Source organism: Palaemon carinicauda, chromosome 33 (genome assembly GCF_036898095.1).
Source record: "Palaemon carinicauda isolate YSFRI2023 chromosome 33, ASM3689809v2, whole genome shotgun sequence".
Taxonomy (NCBI): Eukaryota; Metazoa; Arthropoda; class Malacostraca; order Decapoda; family Palaemonidae; genus Palaemon; species Palaemon carinicauda.
In genome coordinates, this window is record NC_090757.1 from 29,680,415 (window position 1) to 29,703,141 (window position 22,727).

Genomic DNA, 22,727 nt, shown 5'->3' on the forward strand with positions numbered 1-22,727 from the left:
AATCACCTGCTTCTGCTCAATTCCACACCAAACTTGATCTCATATCAAGCATCCACTCCTTGAATAACTGTTAGTATCTATTTAGTACACTTGCAGCATTTTTACAATTTGAATATAATCCAGATAGGTCAAATATTAAATACTTCTAGTAACACATCCTAACAAGAGCCACAAACATATTACTCAAACTTTCCTAAGTGAATACAGTTTAAACTATGTTATTGCACACTGACCTTTAAATAAGGATGATTATGCCTTGTAAGTAATGTCCTACAAAGCCCTTTCTTCAACCAGAATATGGAACTTTTGATAATTCTCCTTTTAGGAAATATGAACCTCAAGCAGGCAAGTCTGTATGACATGTACTTGAAGCAGAGAAGTGTGTCTACTTGGTATTGGCCATTCTTCTTGTCTGTCTGTGAAAAAATGAAAATTTATAATTTGCATCACATTTGACTGATTCACAGCAAAACCTTGATTTCCTTGCCATCCTAGTTAATTAGAAATTTGCATCCAACATGAGGTTATGTAGATAAAGTGTCTACAGAGGCAAAACATATTGTTCAGGTATGATAATGTATTCCAATTGAGGCTAGGTTAGTAAGATCTAAGCCTTTAAAGTGATATTTAACCATTTTCATTTTAAAAAGTTACACTGATCTGACAAGACACTGTTTTCTTTGTGGTTATAGTTAGGTCAGGATGAAATGACAAATTTGAAAGTAATTTGTATTTTTCTTAACGATACAAAAACGTAGCTATTTATAGGGATTATACTTTTGGTGAAGCTGGAAGGCTAGCCATGAGAATTTTAAAGAGGTGTAACCACCATACTGCTATTTAGCAAAGGGGGGTAGAAGGGGTAGCTGTACCATACTGCTAGTTAGCAAAGGGGGGTAGAAGGGGTAGCTGGCTACCCTGCTCACACACACACCTGTGTTGTCTCATCACTTTTTATTCTAGGCAAGACCTATTAGGGGACAGTTGATGACGGGCAAGTTTATATAAATAGCTACAGGTTTGTATCGTTAGGAAAAATAAAAATTACTTTCAGATTTTTATTTGTTACGACACAAAATACAAACCCTCGCTATTTATAGATTGACTCAACCCTCAGGAGGGTGGAAGTTCAAACCAACTTAGTGGTCTTTGACCCAGGGTTTCCCCGTACGTGCTCTGCATGTAACAGGGTAAAACCATGACACCTCACTAAATAATTCGTGCAAAGCACGGTTGGCGGCCTGATTAATCTGTATGCTTGTGTGACACTAGAAGTGTAATTTGTCTAGGTAAATATTCTCATTAACGTAGGAATCTTAGAATCAACCATAGACGTTACCAAATCCCACCTCACCAGGGGGTACGAGGACGTAACAAGTATATATCTCTCTATATCAGGTTACACAAGGGAATGGTTTTACCTGTAGACAGCGGAGGCCAGCTTTGCAGAGTACCGTAGTTGCTGTTCCCCCACAGGGTGAAGATGAAGGAAAGAGCAAGCCAGTCATTCTTTGTCATTCATCTCAGACTTAACAAGGGTTAAACTCTGCCCTCCACCATTTACTACTTGTCCATCAGGGAGCCTGCGGTGTTTAAATCATTTGTTTTGTAGCCACCACAGGGTCAATGGAGAACATCTCCATGGTCCTGTGGGTCACATCTTCAAGGAAGTGGGAGGTGAAGGTCATCTGCTGCTTCCACACACCTGCTGACTAGGCCAGCATCACAGAGTAGTTTTCATAAACGCAAGGGGCGTACTCCTGCACTTAACGTTATGAGCTCTAGGTCTCCTCTATAAGGAGAAAGATCATGATTCAATGCTCGGTCCATGACCTTGTGAATCCAAGTCGAGAACATGTTCTTACTGACCATTCTCTCAACCTTCCCCGAGCTGACGAAATGCTAACACTCGGGGACGAGCTCCTGTAGTTCTCTTGAGGTAGCACCTCAAGTTCCTCCCTGGCATAGTAGCCATTGATCAGGATCATTGGTCAGGCTACGGACTCCCAATTCGAAGGGCTCGAATCTGGAATCCGAGCTCCCAGGAATGAAGTCGAATATTACCTGGCCCATTGGTCGTAAATGAGAGACATTGAAGGAGGCTTATCGGATGTACCAATTCTATTGGCCAAAGCCAACTCGAGCGGGAAACCTGTCATCGAGGTCAGGTGAAGATCTGCTGCTTAGAGTCCAGGGTTGTAGGGGGCACCCTTAGAGGATCAAAGGGTGCAAACCATGCTCCATGGAGGAGAGCTCCCTTCCAACTGAGGGCAGGTAAGCAGGAAACTCTGTATGATGAGAGGCAATGCCGACGCAGAGGAAAGGTTAATTCTCTTTGGTTTGAAGGCGAGGCTCAAGGACGACCGATGGCCTTCCATCCCAACAGCGAGAGAAGCTTTTCTTCCCGAAGGTAAATGAGGAACTCCGCTGGTGTAGTAGCATTGAGGGGAGAGATATCCCTTCCACAACACCAACTACAGAAGACTGTCCAGTTGACCTGGTAGACTGAAGCCGAAGATCTACACAGGTATTCAGATATCCTCTTCGCAACTTGTTGCGGAAAGGCCTTTCTGAGAGAGGAGAGGCTGGATAGTTTCCAAGCAAGAGGTCGCAGCGAAGCTACGCCTTTTGTGAAAGATGTTCATATGTGGCTGTTGGAGTAGATCGTATCATGAAGGGAGTTTTCTTGTGACTTCCGTCAGCGGCTGAAGAAGGTACGGGAACCATCCCACAGATGTCAAGCAGCGATAAGAGGATCATTGCCAGGTTATGGATGGTCTTGCCTTGTTAAGCACCCTTGTCCTCAAGCAACACAGGGAAAAACGACTAAAATGCCAATATTAACCAGACGTTACTGAATGCATTCTGCTGTTGGAGACTGGGGATCCAGGCCCAGTGAACAGTAGAGCGGAAGCCCATGTTCATGGATGTCACAAAGAAATTCACTGTCAGGAAACCTCTCAAAGTCAGGACTTCGAGGACCACTAGATGACACAAAGACTGCTCGGGGACTACTATCTGAGTAGCTCTGTTCAGAAGAAAGTGAGCACATTCCTGTTTGTCCGGAATGGATTGAGCTACTAGGGAACCCAAGTTGTCTTCTGCCCATTTAGCCTACAATGCTAGATGACAGAGGTGTTGCAAAAAAACAGGTACTGCACTGTTTGCTCTACGTGAATCGCTACAATGGTGTTGTCGTTCGCCAATACAATCAAGTGACCCGGTAGGGACTGATGAATCTGCTGTAAGGCTAGGAAGACTGCCCTCATCTCTAGGAGATTTAAATGACAGAATCATTTGGACTCTGATCAGAACCTGGAGGTTGAGTGATACAGCATGTGTGGCCCCCTTTTCTATGATACATCTGAAGGGAGCGTCAAAACCAGGGAAGGGATGAGGATGGCGACTCCTCAGCGAAGACTCTTGTTTGTTAACACTCTTCTCAGGTCCGTCTCCTGGCCGGCAGCACTCCCCAATAGCCTCTTTGGGAGTACAGTAGTATATCCCTATACGTGGAGCCTGTTATCAGCAAGTGCTTTATGCACTTGGGGTCCATGCAGCCGATTCAATCATGATTGCCAGTATCGATCCAATACTTGTTCCTCTTACTGTAGACTTTCCTAGGGGACTTGACACCTCTTTTAGGTGCCCTGCTTGTCCGACCTTCTGTTGGCCGAAGATGTATTATGATGGCGACATCATAATGCCCAGTCTGTCAAGAAAAGCTACAGCAATCCCTGTCATCCTAGAACTGAAAGATGGAAAAGCCTCAGTTTTAATCAAGGGTTTTTCTGAAGGAACTACCAAGATCAAGAAGGGTGATCTCTTAGGGAAGGTGTTCACCATGGCAATGGTGGATGCTCCTATATCCTGCCTAACCACCCCATGTTTTATTATTTTATCCAGTTTTATTATTAAACAACCTGTTTTCAATAAATCGTTATCCATTAGTCATCGCTAGCAAACATCGACACCTCACATTTTCCCTTAACCTAACCTAGGACACCGTACCCTTCCCCATCAAAGATCCCTGCATCTTACTACTTACTTAGAATTATCTAATTAAGCATATATTTACTTATTGAACATCTTAGAACCTCAGAAGGGCACAGATTAAGTTATACAATTGCCAAAACACACCACATAGGCTAACTTGATTACTGATAAGGTCAACTGTCATAAAGAGGATAATGGGTATTATACAAAAATGACACTCAAATGGGGTTAAGTTGCATGGAAGGCATCTCAAAGTTTAGTTTAAACTAAGGTGGATATTAATTTCTTTTTTAATCTTCTCAATACGAATAATGCAATAAGCATACTAAAATTCATCGGAAAATGTTATTTTTATTAGTAAAATAAATTTTTGAATATACTTACCCGATAATCATGTAGCTGTCAACTCCGTTGCCCGACAGAATTCTATGGAGGGATACGCCAGCTATCACAATACTAGAAGGGGGTGTACTTACCAGCGCCACCTGTGGCCAGGTACTCAAGTACTTCTTGTTGACACCTCCTCAATTATTCCTCGGTCCACTGGTTCTCTATGGGGAGGAAGGGAGGGTCGATTAAATCATGATTATCGGGTAAGTATATTCAAAAATTTATTTTACTAATAAAAATAACATTTTTCAATATTAAACTTACCCGATAATCATGTAGCTGATTCACACCCAGGGGGGTGGGTGAAAACCAGTGTACAAGATTAAAGGATAGCTAAGTATCCCATATTTCATATAACAGTTATCTCAAATAACAATGAAATAATAAGTACCTGGTAAGGAAGTCGAATTGAACCGTTACTCTGCCTCTTTTTTAAGTTCGTCTTCCTTACTGAGCGCAGCGTTCCTCTTGGAGGCTGAATCAACCCAAAGGTGCCAAAGTATATGGGGTTGCAACCCCTACTAAAGGACCTCTACAAAACCTCTAACCCAGGCGCTTCTCAAGAATGAATAGACCACCCGCCAAATCAAAAGGATGCGGAAGGCTTCTTAGCCTACCGTAACAACCATAAAAACAACAATAAAAGCATTCAAGAGAAAGGTTAAAAAAAGGTTATGGGATTAAGGGAATGTAGTGGCTGAGTCCTCACCTACTACTGCACTCGCTGCTACGAATGGTCCCAGGGTGTAGCAGTTCTCGTAAAGAGACTGGACATCTTTAAGATAAAATGATGCAAACACTGACTTGCTCCTCCAATAGGTTGCATCCATTATGCTCTGCAGAGAACGGTTTTTATTAAAGGCCATCGAAGTAGCTACGGCTCTTACTTCGTGGGTCCTTACCTTCAGCAATGCAAGGTCTTCCTCCTTTAAGTGAGAGTGGGCTTCTCTAATCAGAAGCCTTATATAATACGAAACCCCATTCTTGGACATGGGCCTCGAAGGTTTCTTGATGGCACACCATAAGGCTTCTGACTGTCCTCGAATAGGTTTAGACCTCTTAAGATGACAAATTCGAAGATAATTTGTATTTTTCCTAACCATACAAACCTTAGCTATTTACAAAGGGTTATTACTTTTAGCGTAGCTGAAATGGCGAGCCATTAGAATTTAACGAGGGTGTATTACCCCCGCGCTAGTTAGCGGGGGGGTAGGGGAGTGGTAGCTAGCTACCCCTCCTCCCCCTCACACACAGGTGAATACTCACTTTCACTTAGAGGTAGGACTTGTCTTGGGGGACAGGGCTGGCGGGCAAATATGTGTAAATAGCTAAGGTTTGTATGGTTAGGAAAAATACAAATTATCTTCGAATTTGTCATTTGTTCCGTAACCGAAATACAAACCACGCTATTTACAAAGGGTGACTTATCCCTTAGGAAGGGTGGAAAGTCCCCAGCCATACTGGCTTTGGCTTTACCCGGGGACTCAGAATCCGAGTGAGTCGCACTCGAGAAAAGGAGTCCCTGCACCTCACAAGTTCCTTGCACCGCAAGGAACCATGTGGCCTACGTAAGCTTGTGTGTGAAGGAAGAAGTGTGACCCGTCCTAGGCAGTTGACCTGGAGTTCCAGAAGGAACTCTGGGTTAGGACGTTCCCAATACCACCTCGTCAGGGTATGGGGGACGCGACAGTATTGACTCAATACTCGGAACACAAGGAAGCATGGTTTACCTGCAGAGGTTCGAGGTCAGCTATGCAGAGACCAGGATGCTGCTTCCCCGTAGAGGGGATGATGAAGAAAGAAGTAAGGGCCAGACATACTTCTTTCGTTCATGCAGACTAAAACCTGATAACAATGCCCTCAACCTTCTGCTACCTGTCCAAAAAGGAGCCTGAGGTTAGACCAGCTGTTGTGTAGCCACCACAGAGCGATAGAAAACGTATCGAGACTCCTGTGGGTCACGCCCTGCAGGAAGCGGGCTGCGAAGGTCATCAGACGCTTCCAGACTCCAGCTTGTAGCACCTGCGTCACAGAGTAGTATTACTCGAAGGCGAGGGACGTTGCGATGTATCCAACATCGTGCTGTAGGGCGACGTGACGGGGGAGGGTCTGAAGACAGGTCGAGATGAATATCCTTGAGTCCGGGCTGAAGAGGTATACTGGTGACTCTCCCCCCATGTCCTCCTTGTGTTCCCAAATCGGCTGCAACTGAGGCCAAACTGCAGCTGTTCCCAGCGCTAACCTCTCGATTCCTGTACTGGCAAGAAAGAGAAGGTCTTGGGACATCAGACACAGAATGGAGACTCAAAATCTTGAATGAATCGGACCGAAGGGTCGGGACCCTCAGATTCTGAGTCTAGCCAACAACTCAGGAGCGAGCCTGAATGTTGCCTTCCCCTCTTCCTTAGAAAGGGGGGGGGAGTAGTAAGAGACCAAGAAGATTGCTTACACACTGGCCGTGGCCAGAGTGAGCAGAAGACCCAAGGCGGAATACAATCCGAGGCCTGTCATAAAAGGGTCTTGAGAAGATCTCTTAAAGGACTAAAAGTCCGAGCCATGCTCCAAGTTGGAGGTCTTCCTCCGACTAGGGCAGGGACGATCGTAGCTTCGCATGAGCGAGGATAGATCCAGCGGGCAGGAAAAAGTTATTCCTTTAAGCCTGAAGGTCAGGGAAAGGCTGAGCGACAGGCTTCATTGCCAAGAGCGGAAAGGAGTTTCCTCCCGCCGAAAGGCAATAAGACCGTTCTTGCTGGAGAAGAGGCCTCACGGGAAGAGGTATATCTCCCACGGCACCAACCACCTTAGACTCTTCACTTTGCCTGGGAGACCCCTGTGGATGACTATCGCAGATGACGCGACCTCCGTACCGCGACTGTAGCGGGTTGTCTCTTCTAGAGGAGGAAGCGTAGTGTCTCCAGGCATGAAGCCGAAGCGACGTCCCGGTTCGGGAGAGATGTCGCAGTGTGGTTGCTTGAGTAGTCTGCGCCGTGGGAGAAGCTCTCCCGGGAGTTCCGTCAGGGGAAGCAGAGGGTCCAGAAACCGTTCTGCGCAAAGTCCCAGTGGAGCTCTCCCATTGAAAGGTTGACAGACAACCTGGTTTTGTTGAGGCCCATTGTCCGCAGACAAAAAGGAGGGAAGACGCAGGCGTCGAAGTTGTCCCACCATCACCGGAATGCATCTTGCAGAGTCTCGGGGTCTGAGACTGGGGGGAAAACTAGCGGAAGCTTGAGGTTCCAAGCTGTCGCGATCAGGTCCCCCAGACCAGCACTTGCTGGTTACCCAAGGTCAAAGACCCTTAGGTACACTCTCTCTATGAGGCTCTGCTCGGATAGTCTGAGAGAAACATTCCCTTGCCTGGAATGAGAGAGCCGATGGTGGAATTGAGAGAATCTCAATCATCCCGGTATCTCTACTGCAAGATGTGAAGGTGTGAAAATGCGTCCCCTGCTGGTTAGCATGAAGTCGACACGCAACGGGGCGACTTGGCAGGAGCGGTAGGATCTGAAGAGGGGCCAGACTAAGGCCCTTAAGCCTGCCTGAATGCTGGAGGTATCCTTCAGGTCTTGACCATAGGCCTGGACCGGAACATGCCCCCCCCCCCTTTTCCTTTGACGAGTCCGAGAACCGCATCCAGAATGTGGGGAAAGGACGAGAATATCCACTACCATCAAGAGGCTCCATAGGTCAACACCCATTGCAGGTTTAATAGTTCCGCTGGTCCCATAGGGCCAGGGAGTCCGGTTAAACATTGCCTGAAGCCACCGGAACTTGGATCGCCCCACATGGAACTTATCCTGAGGCGACCGTTCGGACTATAAACGGGTCAATGAGGAAAGAAGAACTAGGAAACGTTCCAAGGTAGGGCTGAAAACTCTGCTTGACTGAGAACAGGTACTGCGACTCTCCTCAGTCTTGCCACAGTCAACCGAAAGGAAGGCTCGGAGGATGTGGTAACAGAATCTGGCGTCCCCAGGTGGTCACCCATCCAAGTACCGACGTTGCTTAACCTCGCTGGACGGACGAGAAGCGGGGTTTCCAACGTGGTAAGGCGGTTGACTCAATATCATGGCCAGATACTCCAGATGTTGAGGCAGAGGAAGAGAAGGCTCCAAGCAAAATACCATGAGCCCACACTCATGGTCAGCATTCGGAAGCTTTTCCCGGCGCTGAAGAAGGTCGAAACCCGAGCCTACCGGAGTTGACCAGCCCTCCAAACAGCAGAGGAGGCGGAAGTCTGCACCTGAGCGGCCAAGAGGAAGGCAGGGAGAGTTCTCTGGGGAAACAAACCTGCTATGCCACGGCGGGATAGCCACACTGCATCATAAGCAGGAATACTTGCAGTTTAGGCTGAATTCGACGAGCACCCTGGAAGATGGATGGAATGGAAACTGAAAGTACCCGTCCTTCCGATCCAGGGTTAAAGGAGTCCTGTCGCCTCGTTACCAGTCTGATCGATTCTGCTGGTCTACGCTGGCCAAAGTTTGTTCGACAAACTTGATCAGGGCTGAGAGGTCGACTATGGACATCCCCTCTCAGATCCTTCCTTACAAGAAAGGATCGACTGAGGGGGCCGGGGGTGAAGCCGTCGATGATCCTAAGGAAGACCTTCGCCTAAGGTATGGATCATTCTGCCCAACCGGGCAACTCTGCTGATGCTATGGCATAGAGGTTCAGAGACACTGAATTCGCTGACAGAGACGGCAGGCGCGATATCCTTGGCTACTCACAGAGATTGTGCGGGAATGGGCATCGGGAAGCTGTCATTCGGATGAGTAACCTTAAGCATCCTCCCAGCGAAAAAACCTGCAATCCTAGAGTTCGTGAACTCCTTTTAGGACTATGCCCCCCCGGGGGAGTCTCCCGTGCCATCTGTTCCTGACAGGAGGAAACTGCAATTGGACACCTTGTCCCAGTTGTCGTAGCCGATAACTTAGGCCGACGTGGTTGAAAGAAAAGGGAGCTGGAGCCCTGCAGAGTCTGGAAGAAAGCGCCTTGGAGGAGTGAAACCGGAAGTCGATTTACTCCGCACAGCAGATGTTTAAGTCTCTGTCCTTGGGCAAAGACAAAAACTCTTCTCAAGGATGGAAGGGTGTCTGAGGTCGTTGACCTCCACAGATGAGACACCCGAAGGAAGCCTTCAGTCAGTGCGTCCAGATGGTACAACATCGAGCTTGTCCGCAAGTAGATACTTAACGACGAAAGGCCAAGGTGCCTGAGCTCGAGAGGAGGAAAGTACCCTTGATCTTCCTGTAGCTTCCTTGAACCAAACCTCGGGCCGTAACCGAGGAGGGAAAGAACCTGGTAAGCTCCCAGAGGAAGAGGTAAGCAGTCACCCCTTGTCCGATGGAGAAATCTTCAACGGAAAGCCCCCCCGCCAAAAATCCTTCCAGGGCGGGAGAAGGAGAGAGTACTCGTGCAGGAGAGGGGACCCTCGAGACCGACCTCTTGGGAACCAACTTCGCCCTGGGGGAAGTCACCACGAAGTCCACTCCTCTCTTTCTCTTCAGCGTAGGAGAGAGAGCCGCTGGTTTGTTACCCTGGCCGGTGAGTGCTGGTTTCATAACCCTCATTAACGCCCGTGCCAGCGGATCAAACCATGTCTGCTGCTCCAAGGACACAGTGTCCGAAATCCTCGCTAAGGTGAAAGGGATCGGGCGATCCTTTGGAGAGGACACGACGGTTCCTGCCTGAAAAGAAGGTGGGAAGAATGCTGTACTGACCTGTCTTCGTCCTGCACTACCAACCTGTGCTTGGATGGAGGTGATCCCGAGTGCCGCCTAGGAGCACGCGTCCCTGCTGCTACCACCGGCTGTGGAATTCGCCGCGAACTATGGTCGCGCGAGGGCGAACGGTCGCGCAAAGGCGAATGGTCGCGCGGGCGCACAGGCGAGTGGTCGCGCGGGCGCGCAGGCGAGCGGTCGCGAGGGCGCGCAGGCGAGCGATCGCGCGGGCGCGCAGGCGAGCGATCGCGCGGGCGCGCAGGCGAGCGATCGCGCGGGCGCGCAGGCGAATGGGCGTGACGGCGAGGGATCGTGCTGCCGCGTAGGTGAAGAAGATCGCTGGCGGTTAGCGATGGCGAGCAGCATGTGTAGGTGAATGATCGCGTGATAGGGTGCGATGGTGATCAGCATCCGCAAGAGGGCGAGCGTTCAGGGTTGTGCGATGAGGAGCAGCATGCGTAAGCGGGCAATCGTGCAGGGTTGTGCGATGGCGAGCAGCATGCGCAGGTGAATGATCGCGTGAAAGGGTGCGATGGTGATCAGCATCTGCAGGAGGGCGATCGTTCAGGGTTGTGCGATGAGGAGCAGCATGCGTAAGCGGGCAATCGTTCAGGGTTGTGCGATGGCGAGCAGCATGCGCAGGTGAATGATCGCGTGAAAGGGTGCGATGGTGATCAGCATCTGCAGGAGGGCGATCGTTCAGGGTTGTGCGATGAGGAGCAGCATGCGTAAGCGGGCAATTGTTCAGGGTTGTGCGATGGCGAGCAGCATGCGCAGGTGAATGGTCGCGTGAAAGGGTGCGATGGTGATCAGCATCTGCAGGAGGGCGATCGTTCAGGGTTGTGCGATGAGGAGCAGCATGCGTAAGCGGGCAATCGTTCAGGGTTGTGCGATGGCGAGCAGCATGCGCAGGTGAATGATCGCGTGAAAGGGTGCGATGGTGATCAGCATCCGCAAGAGGGCGATCGTTCAGGGTTGTGCGATGAGGAGCAGCATGCGTAAGCGGGCAATCGTTCAGGGTTGTGCGATGGCGATCAGCATCCGCAGTTGAGGGTCGCGCGATGGCGATCAGCATCCGCAGTTGAGGGTCGCGCGATGGCGATCAGCATCCGCAGTTGAGGGTCGCGCGATGGCGATCAGCATCTGCAGTTGAGGGTCGCGCGATGGCGATCAGCATCCGCAGTTGAGCTAGTAGCTGGCGAACCATGTTCCTTCAGAAGTGTTGGAGAACGTTGGCGTGACAGCTGTAACACACGTGGGCGATCCGGAGATCGCTGGCGAGCTGATGATCGCTGACGAGCTGACGATCGCTGGCGAGCTGATGATCGCTGACGAGCTGATGATCGCTGACGAGCTGATGATCGCTGACGAGCAGAAGGCTACGCGTGGAAGCCTGCGCAAAGAAGAGTCCTTGACCCCGACCTGAACCGAAGTTCTAGATCGCGAGGGCGAACGTGGGCGCACAGGGCACGTAACAGGAACCGCAGGGAAGATCATCTTGAAAGCGCTGACGAACAGGAGAGCGCTGACGAACAGAAGGGCGCGCAGGGAAACCCTGACACGCAAGGGAAGAACCCCCGTGGGGGCAACCCTTTGCCCCGAAGGGATCGTTGTCCGCCGGGAGACTGATGTCCGTCGGAAGACCGCTGTCCGTCGGGAAGACCGTTGTCCGTCGGGAAGACCGTTGCCCGTCGGGAGACGAGATTAGACTGCTGTCCATCTGCACCAAGACGGAAGATCGAGAAAAAGAAGTTGTAGGCTGCAAACGGAGATTCAAAAAGGCGCCTCAAGCACCCTTATAGGGAGATGAGAGGCCCTTACGACGAGGCGGACGGAGGGCCTTACGGCGAGGGAGGCCAACAGCAACAGCAACAGAAGAAACCTCCGAAGAGGAGTCTCTATGAGTGTACTCTCTCGCGAACGAAAGAGAAACACTTCGTGGAAGAGACTGGTCAGCCAGTGACCTAAAAGGAGCAATCCTCCGAAGAGGAGCTCCTGCAGTTGCCCAGCCCCTTGAGCGAAACTGCAGGTGCGACCGCTCAGCACCAAGAGCATAGTCGCACGAAAAAAAGGCAAGAGAAGAACCCCCCAAAAGAGGAAAAGCTCAAGCCTGGACAGGAAAAAACTTCCCTCGGAAGGAAAGTTATCCGCCCAAGGAGGCAAGCCTCCTGACTGTTCTAAAATGAACTGGAGAGCTGTCCGTCGACACGGGAGTACTACCAGTAGAAGGAGACACGCCCCTGACGACAATACAAGGGGGGAGGCAGCAACAGCCGAATCCCCAGGACTCAACCAGACAGCTCACACCGTTGCTATATTACAGAAACGAACTAGATCGGTAACTGTAAAAAAATAAAACAAATAATATTAGTACACATTCATTCCCCCGGGAAGGCTCCGAAGAGGAATCCCGAGGAAAAGGAACAAGAATTACACAACAGGCACGTGCCCTCACAACCACTTACACTCGCGGAAGGAGAGCTGTAACCAAAACAGAATTATAACAATTATAATTATGTAACTATGTAATTATGTAATTTAAAAAAAAAGAATGAACACTAAAGAAAAAAAAACGAAAACCCCGAAAGGAATCGTTCTACAAGCTGAAAAAAATAACAACTACAATTAGATTCATAAACTAATTGAGACAAAATGTACGGCGTAGCAACCCCACCCACACGGGAAGGAAGCTACAAGGGCGTAGTAAAACATAGTAAAAGGGTGAACGACCTCAAGAGAGAGAGAGAGAGAAAGACCGAAGTCAAACTCGATCGCAACCCATAAAATTAGGCCGTGGTGGCCTAACTGCCGAGGCCTCCACGTAGATATCGTACACTACACACACACATCTGAAAAGGAAACTTACTTATTTCTATACTCAAATATATATACAAACATGAAAACATGTTTACATATATATTGAGTAAAAGAAAAGTAAGCGATTAAGTAAAGACAAAACAGACAATGGCTGCCAAGCGAGGACCAAGACAGAGACGTCTGTCACAGTCCGAGCCAAAAGTGAAAAGTGAGTATTCACCTGTGTGTGAGGGGGAGGAGGGGTAGCTAGCTACCACTCCCCTACCCCCCCCGCTAACTAGCGCGGGGGTAATACACCCTCGTTAAATTCTAATGGCTCGCCATTTCAGCTACGCTAAAAGTAATAACCCTTTGTAAATAGCGTGGTTTGTATTTCGGTTACGGAACAAATAATATTTGAGAGCTCTGACAGGGCAAAGAACTCTCTCTAGTTCGTTACCTACCATGTTGGAGAGGCTAGGTATTTCAAACGATCTAGGCCAAGGACGTGAAGGAAGTTCGTTCTTTGCTAGGAATCCGAGCTGAAAAGAACATGTTGCAGATTCGGTCGTGAAACCAATGTTCTTGCTGAAGGCATGAACCTCACTGACTCTCTTAGCTGTTGCAAGGCAGACGAGAAAAAGAGTCTTGAGGGTAAGGTCCTTGAAGGAAGCTGACTGGAGAGGTTCGAACCTAGGTGACATAAGGAACCTTAAGACTACGTCTAGGTTCCAGCCTGGAGTGGATAGACGACGCTCTTTAGACGTCTCAAAAGACTTAAGAATGTCTTGAAGGTCCTTGTTGGAAGAAAGGTCCAAACCTCTGTGGCGGAGAACTGAAGCCAACATACTCCTATACCCTTTAATCGTAGGGGCTGAAAGGGATCTCTCATTCCTAAGATGTAGAAGGAAGTCAGCTATTTGGGTCACAGAGGTATTGGTAGAGGATATTGAATTGGCTCTACACCAGCTTCGGAAGACCTCCCACTTAGACTGGTAGACTCTACGAGTGGAAACCCTTCTCGCTCTGGCAATCGCACTGGCTGCCTCCTTCGAAAAGCCTCTAGCTCTAGCGAATCTTTCGACAGTCTGAAGGCAGTCAGCCGAAGAGCGTGGAGGTTTGGGTGCAACCTGTCTACGTGAGGTTGACGTAGAAGGTCCACTCTTAGAGGTAGAGTCCTGGGGATGTCGACTAGCCATTGAAGTACCTCTGTGAACCATTCTCTTGCAGGCCAAAGGGGAGCAACCAGCGTCAGCCGTGTCCCTTCGTGCGAGATGAATTTCTGCAGAACTTTGTTTATTATCTTGAACGGTGGGAATGCGTACAGGTCGAGATGGGACCAGTTCAGTAGAAAAGCATCCACATGAACTGCTGCAGGGTCTGGAACAGGGGAACAGTACAGCGGAAGTCTCTTGGTTATGGAGGTGGCAAACAGATCTATGGTAGGTTGACCCCACAAGGTCCAAAGTCTGTTGCACACACTCTTGTGGAGGGTCCATTCCGTGGGAATGACCTGATTCCTTCTGCTTAGGCGATCTGCTGAGACGTTCATATCGCCCTGAATGAACCTCGTGACCAGAGTGAGGTTTAGACCTCTTGACCAAATGAGGAGGTCCCTTGCGATCTCGTATAGGCTCCTCGAATGGGTCCCTCCTTGCTTGGAGATGTAAGCCAAGGCTGTGGTATTGTCTGAGTTCACCTCCACCACTTTGCCTAGCAGGAGGGACTTGAAGTTCAACAGGGCTAAATGAACTGCTAGTAGCTCCTTGCAGTTGATGTGGAGTAATCCCTGTTCCTCGTTCCACGTTCCCGAGCATTCCCGTCCGTTCAAGGTCGCACCCCAGCCCGAGTCCGATGCATCTGAGAAGAGATGAAGATTGGGGGTCTGAATAGCCAACGATAGACCCTCCCTGAGAAGGAGGTTGTGCTTCCACCACAGGAGAGTGGTCTTCATCTCTAGAGTGATTGGGATAGAGACTGCTTCGAGAGTCGAACCCTTGTCCCAATGAGCTGCAAGATGGAATTGAAGAGGGCGGAGGTGGAGTCTCCCTAGCTCGACGAACAGGGCCAGTGATGAAAGGGTCCCTGTGTGACTCATCCACTGTCTCACCGAGCAACTGCTCCTCTTCAGCATGCTCATGATGCACTCTAGGGCTTGGCTTATCCTGGGGGCCGATGGAAAAGCCCGAAAATCCTGACTCCGAATCTCCATTCCCAGGTACACAATGGATTGGGAGGGAATGAGTTGAGACTTTTCTATGTTGACTAATAGACCCAGTTCTCTGATTAAGTCCAAAGTCCAGTTGAGATTCTCCAGACAGCGACGACTCGTGGAGGCTCTCAACAGCCAGTCGTCTAAGTAGAGGGAGGCTCTGATGTCCGATAAGTGTAGGAATTTTGCTATATTCCTCATCAGATGAGTAAAGACCATAGGAGCTGTGCTTAGGCCAAAACACAGGGCTTGGAATTGGTAGACAACCTTTCCAAAAACGAATCTCAGGAAAGGTTGGGAGTCTGGATGAATAGGAACGTGAAAGTAGGCATCTTTCAAGTCCAACGAGACCATCCAGTCCTCCTGCCTGACCGCTGCTAAGACCGACTTCGTCGTCTCCATCGTGAACGTCTGCTTGGTGACATACGCGTTGAGCGCGCTGACGTCCAGCACCGGTCTCCAACCTCCTGTCTTCTTGGCCACAAGAAAGAGACGGTTGTAGAAGCCCGGGGATTGATGGTCCCGGACTATAACCACTGCCTTCTTCTGCACAAGTAGCGACACCTCCTGGTGCAATGCTAGCCTCTTGTCCTCTTCTTTGTAGTTGGGAGAGAGGTTGATGGGCGATGTGGTCAGAGGTGGTTTGAGGCAGAATGGAATCCTGTAACCGTTCCTCAGCCAACTGACAGACTGGGCGTCTGCACCTCTCTTCTCCCAGGCTCGCCAGAAGATCTTGAGTCTGGCTCCTACTGCTGTCTGGAGATGCGGAGAGTCAGTTTTTTCCTTTAGATGTCCTGGAGCCTTTCCTAGACTTGCTCCTGTAAGAGTCTGGACGGGAGCTTCCTCGGCTGGGGGCTCTACCACGAAAGGGCGGTATGAACCTCGTAGCAGGGGTATCAGCCACTGGGGAGCGATAAGTCTTGGGGACTGAGGTAGCAACCTTAGACTTACGAGCCGATGAGGCTACAAGATCGTGTGTGTCCTTTTGTATCAGGGCAGCAGACAAGTCCTTAACCAGCTCTTCGGGGAAGAGGAACTTCGAGAGCGGAGCAAAAAGGAGTTGTGACCTTTGGCAAGGTGTAATGCTGGAGGAAAGGAAGGTACACAACTGTTCCCTTTTCTTCAAAACCCCTGATACAAACATCGACGCAAGCTCACCAGATCCATCCCTAATGGCCTTATCCATGCAGGACATTAATAGCATGGCAGAATCCTTGTCCGCAGGAGAGGTCTTCTTGCTGAGGGCCCCCAGGCACCAGTCTAGAAAGTTGAACATCTCAAATGCTCTAAACACTCCTTTCAGTAAGTGATCAAGGTCTGAGAAGGTCCAGCAAACCTTAGAGCGCCTCATTGCAGTTCTCCGAGGCGAGTCTACCAGACTTGAGAAGTCAGCCTGGGCAGAGGCAGGTACTCCCAAGCCTGGTGCTTCTCCTGTGGCATACCAAACGCTCGCTTTCGAAGTGAGCTTAGTCGGCGGGAACATGAAAGAAGTTTTGCCAAGGTGTTGCTTAGTCTGCAGCCACTCCCCTAAGATCCTTAACGCTCTCTTAGAGGACCTTGCTAGGACTAGCTTAGTATAGGTGGACTTAGCTTGTTGTATGCCCAGCGAAAACTCAGATGGCGGAGAGCGGGGAATAGCAGAGACAAAGTGGTCTGGGTAAACCTCCCTAAGCAGAGCCAAGACCTTACGAAAGTCAATAGACTGTGGAGAAGGCTTGGATTCATCCACGTCTGACGAGGGATCCAGGTGTGCCTCCTCATCATCAGACGCCTCATCACCAGAGTGTAGCGAAGAGATCGGACAAGAATGCTGAACAGCAGAGTCAGAACGAGTAGGAACAATATTAATGGTTTCCTCTTCAAGTAACTGTTGAGGGAGAACCTGAGGCTCAGACTGCAAAGGCTGAATAAAAGACGAAGCAGAAGGAAGGCGCATGGGTGGAGGAGGCTGACTCCTAGCATGAGTGGTTGAACCCAAGGGTTGCGATTGCTGAGCGGTTGGCGGAAGCGGAGTAGCAAGTTCCTGTTCCTGTGGTGTGAGCGGAGCGTGATGAGGTTGAGGCTGCGCAGAACAAGGTAAATGTCTCGCAAGCTGAGGCTCCTGAGGCGCAAGGCCAAGGTGTAGTGGTGCTAGCCTTGTGGAGGGTTGAGCTCGCTGCAGCGAGAGCTGAGGAGACTGACTCATGGACGGGAGAGGTTGTTGTACCTCAACCGAGTGTTGCACCACTGGTGGAGCAGCAAGGGGAGGCGGAGGAAGAGAGGTATAATCCTCCTGATCCCATAGTAAAGGTTGCCTTAAAGAAGGCGGAGGCTGAACACCACTGGGAACAGCAAACTCAGAACGTGGCTCAACATCGTACGCCTGGCAGGTGGTACTGCGATCAGGCGGAGCGAGCGCAGGCGGAGCGAGAGCAGGCGGAGGGAGTGTAGGCGGAGGTGGAGGCGCAACACTCTCAGCCCGACACTCACGCATCAAGTCCGAAAGCTGAGCTTGCATGGACTGAAGTAGAGTCCACTTGGGGTCGGCAGAAACTACAGTAGGCTGAGGTAAAGCCTTAACAGTCGAGCTCTGTTGTGGCAGAACCTTACTCCTCTTGGGCGGAGTGCAGTCGACAGATGACTGCGGCGAGTCAGAGCTGAGCCAATGACTGCAACCTGGCTGAGCACTCGCGGACTGGACTCTGCGTTTAAGCGGTCTCGAGACCTGAGACCAACGTTTCTTCCCTGACAGTTGATCAGCGGACGAGAAAAAGACGGGCTCAATCGTCTGCAGGTGGGAGTGACGGTCTTTGGAAGACACGCCCGCAACCACCGAGGATACTTCTGTGCGCCTAACAAGGCCTGCCGAACCCTTATGCCCTTCGACATTGCTTCTCCCCTGGGCTTGGGAGCTTGCAAGAGGTCCCGGACTGGGAGGACGACTGGCTCGCACAGAAGTATCCTCACGCACCACACTGGCACTGACACTAGCACTTGGCACTGCACTGACACTAGCACTCGTCACAGCACTGGCACTAATTCCACCCACTGCACTCTTGACCTTAAGTTCCTTGACTTCGGCCATCAGAGACTTATGATCACTTACCACTGACTCTACTTTATCGCCTAAGGCCTGAATAGCACGCAAAACAACAGACATATCAGGCGGAGGGCAAACAGTAGGTTCGGGGGTAGCCACTACAGGGGTAGGAAAAGGTAGGGGATCATGAGGTGAGGAAAAAAGTGAAGAGTGAGAAGAACTCCTCCTAACTCTACCTCTCTCTAACTTAGTAGAATATTTCAAAAGACGGACAAATTCCAGTTCCGAAAGTCCGGCGCATTCCTCACATCGATTTTCTAACTGACAGGGCCTGTCCCTACAGTCAGAACAAGCGGTGTGAGGATCTACCGAGGCCTTCGGAATACGCCTATTGCAAGACCTACATCGTCTATGGGAGGGGGCTTGCGAAATGTCAGACATCTTGAATCCAAAGAGTTAGCCAAAAGGGGGTTCCAAAATCAAGCAAAAGATCGTTAACCGTTAATCAGGACTATATAAAAGCTATCTAGCTAATATAAGAAGGTTTCCAGTAAAGCGACAGCCGAAATCTGAGAGAATACTTCACCAATTAGCCGTGAAAATACTCGAAGATCATAAGCGTATCCCAGAACGTCTTGCCGGAAGCACGACAGAGGAATAATTGAGGAGGTGTCAACAAGAAGTACTTGAGTACCTGGCCACAGGTGGCGCTGGTAAGTACACCCCCTTCTAGTATTGTGATAGCTGGCGTATCCCTCCATAGAATTCTGTCGGGCAACGGAGTTGACAGCTACATGATTATCGGGTAAGTTTAATATTGAAAATTAATATTTACAGTACAAAGATACCTGACAAAGTATATAGTTAAGTCAAATAGATTTTCAAAATTTCAATGAGATCTTAATGGTGACAACTGCTGGGATTTGCATAAAAATTTTGGTTTTTATAAATGTATTGTGGGTTACAGTGATCAGACATTATTTTGCTTTTTATATTGAACTGTGGGAATGGGGATAATGCTGAAACCTGATTCCTTCATTTGCTGTAGTTATCTAGTTAGCTGTAATTTTGGAGTTTAAGGAAATTGCAGAAAACTTTAGTAAACTGGCTTTAGTTGACTGTCTTGTTGAATGTGGACATAGGATGTGTGCTCTGACGACTTTCCCAGTATTGTTACAGCAACTTTTATGATTTGAAGTCATGGGTTAGTTTTATGTGGCAACCAAAGCGTCCACTAAATATGATGTGCTTCCTGATGCAAAATGTTCGAACAGTAACTCAACACAGAAAAGTAAATCACCATCTACAGTAGACTAAATCTTTTTACTCTGAATACGGTGAGGGTAATAGGCCTAGCCCAAGTACATAGATATTTTACTCATTACTGTCAAAGTTATACGACATCGTAGATTCGGCTATGGAATGGGGGGTCTCGAAGGAGCCCCTGATCCTTCCTGAAGTAAATAAGGACCCCTGGGTGCTCTAGTTGGGTTAGGACTATCCGTAAATTTTACTGAATCTGTAGTAAGTGACATTGCCTCTGATTTCTATTGAAGGTTCACCAATAAGGGTTTTCTTTAAGGGAGGTGCTATATCTAGGAAACTACTTATTTCCAATTGAGATGAAGGCCGCTGATATACAAAGGCTCCCAGACCTGTATTTGGGACATTTAAATAATATTTGTCTACACAATTTTGGGAGCCTTTTTATAATGACGGACAGGGCCTACTGCCTGCATAGAACCACTAAACTTCCCCACCAAACTTACAAGCATTCCTTACATACTTACCTGACGGGGAATTCTTAGCGATAGGGTTGAAAATAAGGTAAAAAAAAAAAAAATTTTATTTTAATCAAGTCGCCTTCGACTCAATTGGAAATAAGTAGTTTCCTAGATATAGAACCTCCCTAAAGAAAAGTCTGATTGGGGAACCTTCAATAGAAATCAGAGGCAATGTCACTTACCACAGATTCAGTAGTAGGAGCCTTTGTGTATCAGCGGCCAGTTCCTCACACGTTGATTGAAAATGAGGGTACAGTAGTTTGTAGCGCTACGGCCAAGCGTCCTAATTTGTTTATTATCGCTCCGACTGTTATCTTGTTTAGAATAAAAACGTTTGGAAATCGTCTACAGATCTTAAATATGTTGTGTATGAGGGGGGTCCGGGGGGGGGGCACAGCCCCCCTGGGTAAGGACACGGCTTTCAGCATAGGTTAGGTGGGTTTTTTAAGTTAGCTTCTCCCGTCGTACTCGTAGGTAAAGAAACTGTTGTGTAAGGGGGGGTCCAGGGGGCTGCGCCCCCCTGGGTAAGGATACGGCTTTTAGCATAGGTTAGGTGGGTTTTTTAAGCTAGCTTCTCTCGCCAAAATCGTTTTTAGAACGACAGCCACAGTTCAGAATATTCCCGTTTTCTACGGGATCTGGCCGTCACCCTACAAAGGCTCCAAAAATGGATATCAACTAACCTAAACTTTTCCCCCTAACCTAACGTACAAGCCATGTCCTTACCTACTTGCCCAACGGGGGGCTAACGGGCCCCTGCGACCACGCTTACACAGCAGTATTCTAAGTAAGATATATTAATACATACAGGTGGCCACTATCATACATACACCCCTAGGTTTGGTCTAAACTGTAAATTGTACCTAGTGAAGTATCCCAAAGATACCGAAAAAAAAAGTTTGGATTCCCCTACGGTAACGTAAAACCACTTCAGGCAAATTTAGAAACTTGCCCTGAAATTCCTTGATAAGGAAGCCTACCGTAGATTTATTTTTCAAGATGTTTTGTATTTATTAAAGTAATCCCTTACGGTGATATACTGTTTTATTAAAATTTAGAGAGCGATGGATTCTTTTTTTTTTTCTTTTGAAAATCGTCGAATGCCACTTAATTGCTTTCTGTCACTTCTAAAATCTCTATAAGGATATATACGATGTTGTAGGTCTAGTAACCTAATTTTAGAATACACATACTCTAATCGTCCCATGGAAAAGATATCAAAATATAATTACCGTAACAGATTCCTCCAATGCAATTCAAAAGTAGCGTATTCAGCAAACTCACATTGTCCAGTTTCTGGCAAGGACCCGGTTAGTATAACAAGTTAGTAGTAATAGAGAGACTTAGCATTTATAACGGCCCACCAGAGTTAACGAATTAACTAACTAATATCTTTATAAACGTGCTGTTTAAGGAAAAAGGAATAGAGAAAAGAAAAGAATATATTTATCAGATGTGGAAAAAAAGAGAGAAGAAAATGAAAGAATTAGAATAAAGAAGAAAACCAAGAAGGTGCCGATGGAAAGGCAAATCCCTCTGTCCAACAACTGAACTGAACTAGTCGTTTTGGTTTATATGGTACTTTGGTTTACCTTGCCGGCCAATTTTATTTGATTTTTTTCATTTTCATGAATACAGTACTAAATGTGGTGTACAGACGTACTAGGTGAGTGTTCTCTCTCTCTCTCTCTCTCTCTCTCTCTCTCTCTCTCTCTCTCTCTCTCTCTCTCTCTCTCTCTCTCTCTCTCTCTTATTGTTGTTGTTGTTGTTGTTGTTATTATTATCATTGTTGTTGTTGTTGTTATCATTAGTTAATCTAGAATCCAAGCTGGGAGAGCAGGATGCTACAAGCCAAAAGGTTCCCACAGGGAAAATGTATATGAGAAATGAAATATCTTAAGATCAGTAACAACATTAAAATAGAGACTTGTGTTAACCTGTTCAATATAAAAACATTCACGGCAAATTTGAAATTCTGAAGTTTAAAGGTTTAAAGGCCACTCATAAATGGCAGAGACCAGGGACAGTGACATTGCCATATCAAGCAAGACAATGCCCTAGAGACTGACCATATTACATAAGATCAGCGCCCAAGCCCCTTCTCCACACAAGCTAGGACCGGGGGAGGCCAGGCAATGGCTGCTGATGACTCAGCAGATAGACCTATAGGCTCCCCCAAACGCCCCATCTTTAGCTCAGAAGGATGGTGAGGTTATAGTGACCAGGTGAACTTAATGAATCTGAGCGGGACTCGAACCCCAGCTAGTCTGGAAATCACCAGGCAAGGACACTACCATCAGGGCACCACAACCCTGGTTCAACTACCTGGTTAAAAAGATTAATCCACAATCTGGTCATAGCTGGAATAAAACTATTAAATTACTGTGTGTATTGAGCCTTATGATAGATAAGGCAAGACTGTTAGAATTATCAGTGACATTAGTTGTTATCAACCCAATAACTATCAAGAGAAAATACTTGTATTTTAGCTGTGTAATGGAACTCCTATTCACGTATGAATCTGTACGAGTTAAAGGTATAGATTGGATAAGATGTGATGTTATAAATGATATAAAAAGATGGGTCTTTCCAGATTTCATAACCAGAGCTGGATTATGGTTGTGTGAGACCCTGGATCATTCACTTCAGCGGACCCTGTTATCGTGCCTTAGCCCCATGATACCCGGTAGGCTACATAGACTGGCCTGTGTACCAACCGTGTTTCACACAATTGTACATAATTCCTTTTGTATATATAATGCTTGTATCTTCGTTCTTCCCTCCCACTAAAACGAACATGAAAATTCATG

At 48.0% G+C, this 22,727-nt stretch overlaps 1 protein-coding gene across 3 annotated transcripts in view; it reads right to left on the minus strand.

Annotated features, from left to right (window-relative positions):
- The window catches only part of Pus7 (pseudouridine synthase 7), a 102,613-nt gene extending 81,312 nt beyond the window's left edge, over nt 1-21,301 (minus strand). The window contains exons 1-2 of one of the 3 annotated variants that reach the window (XM_068356894.1): nt 21,150-21,301; nt 234-412 (exon numbers count right to left, since the gene is read on the minus strand). In XM_068356894.1, the coding sequence (XP_068212995.1) occupies nt 234-362 (129 nt within the window). In that variant the 5' untranslated portion in view covers nt 363-412; nt 21,150-21,301. Of the gene's footprint in view, nt 1-233; nt 417-21,149 lie in introns of all 3 variants that reach the window. The other 2 variants (XM_068356892.1, XM_068356895.1) reach the window with 2 other exon arrangements.
- Between the last annotated feature and the right edge of the window lie 1,426 nt (nt 21,302-22,727).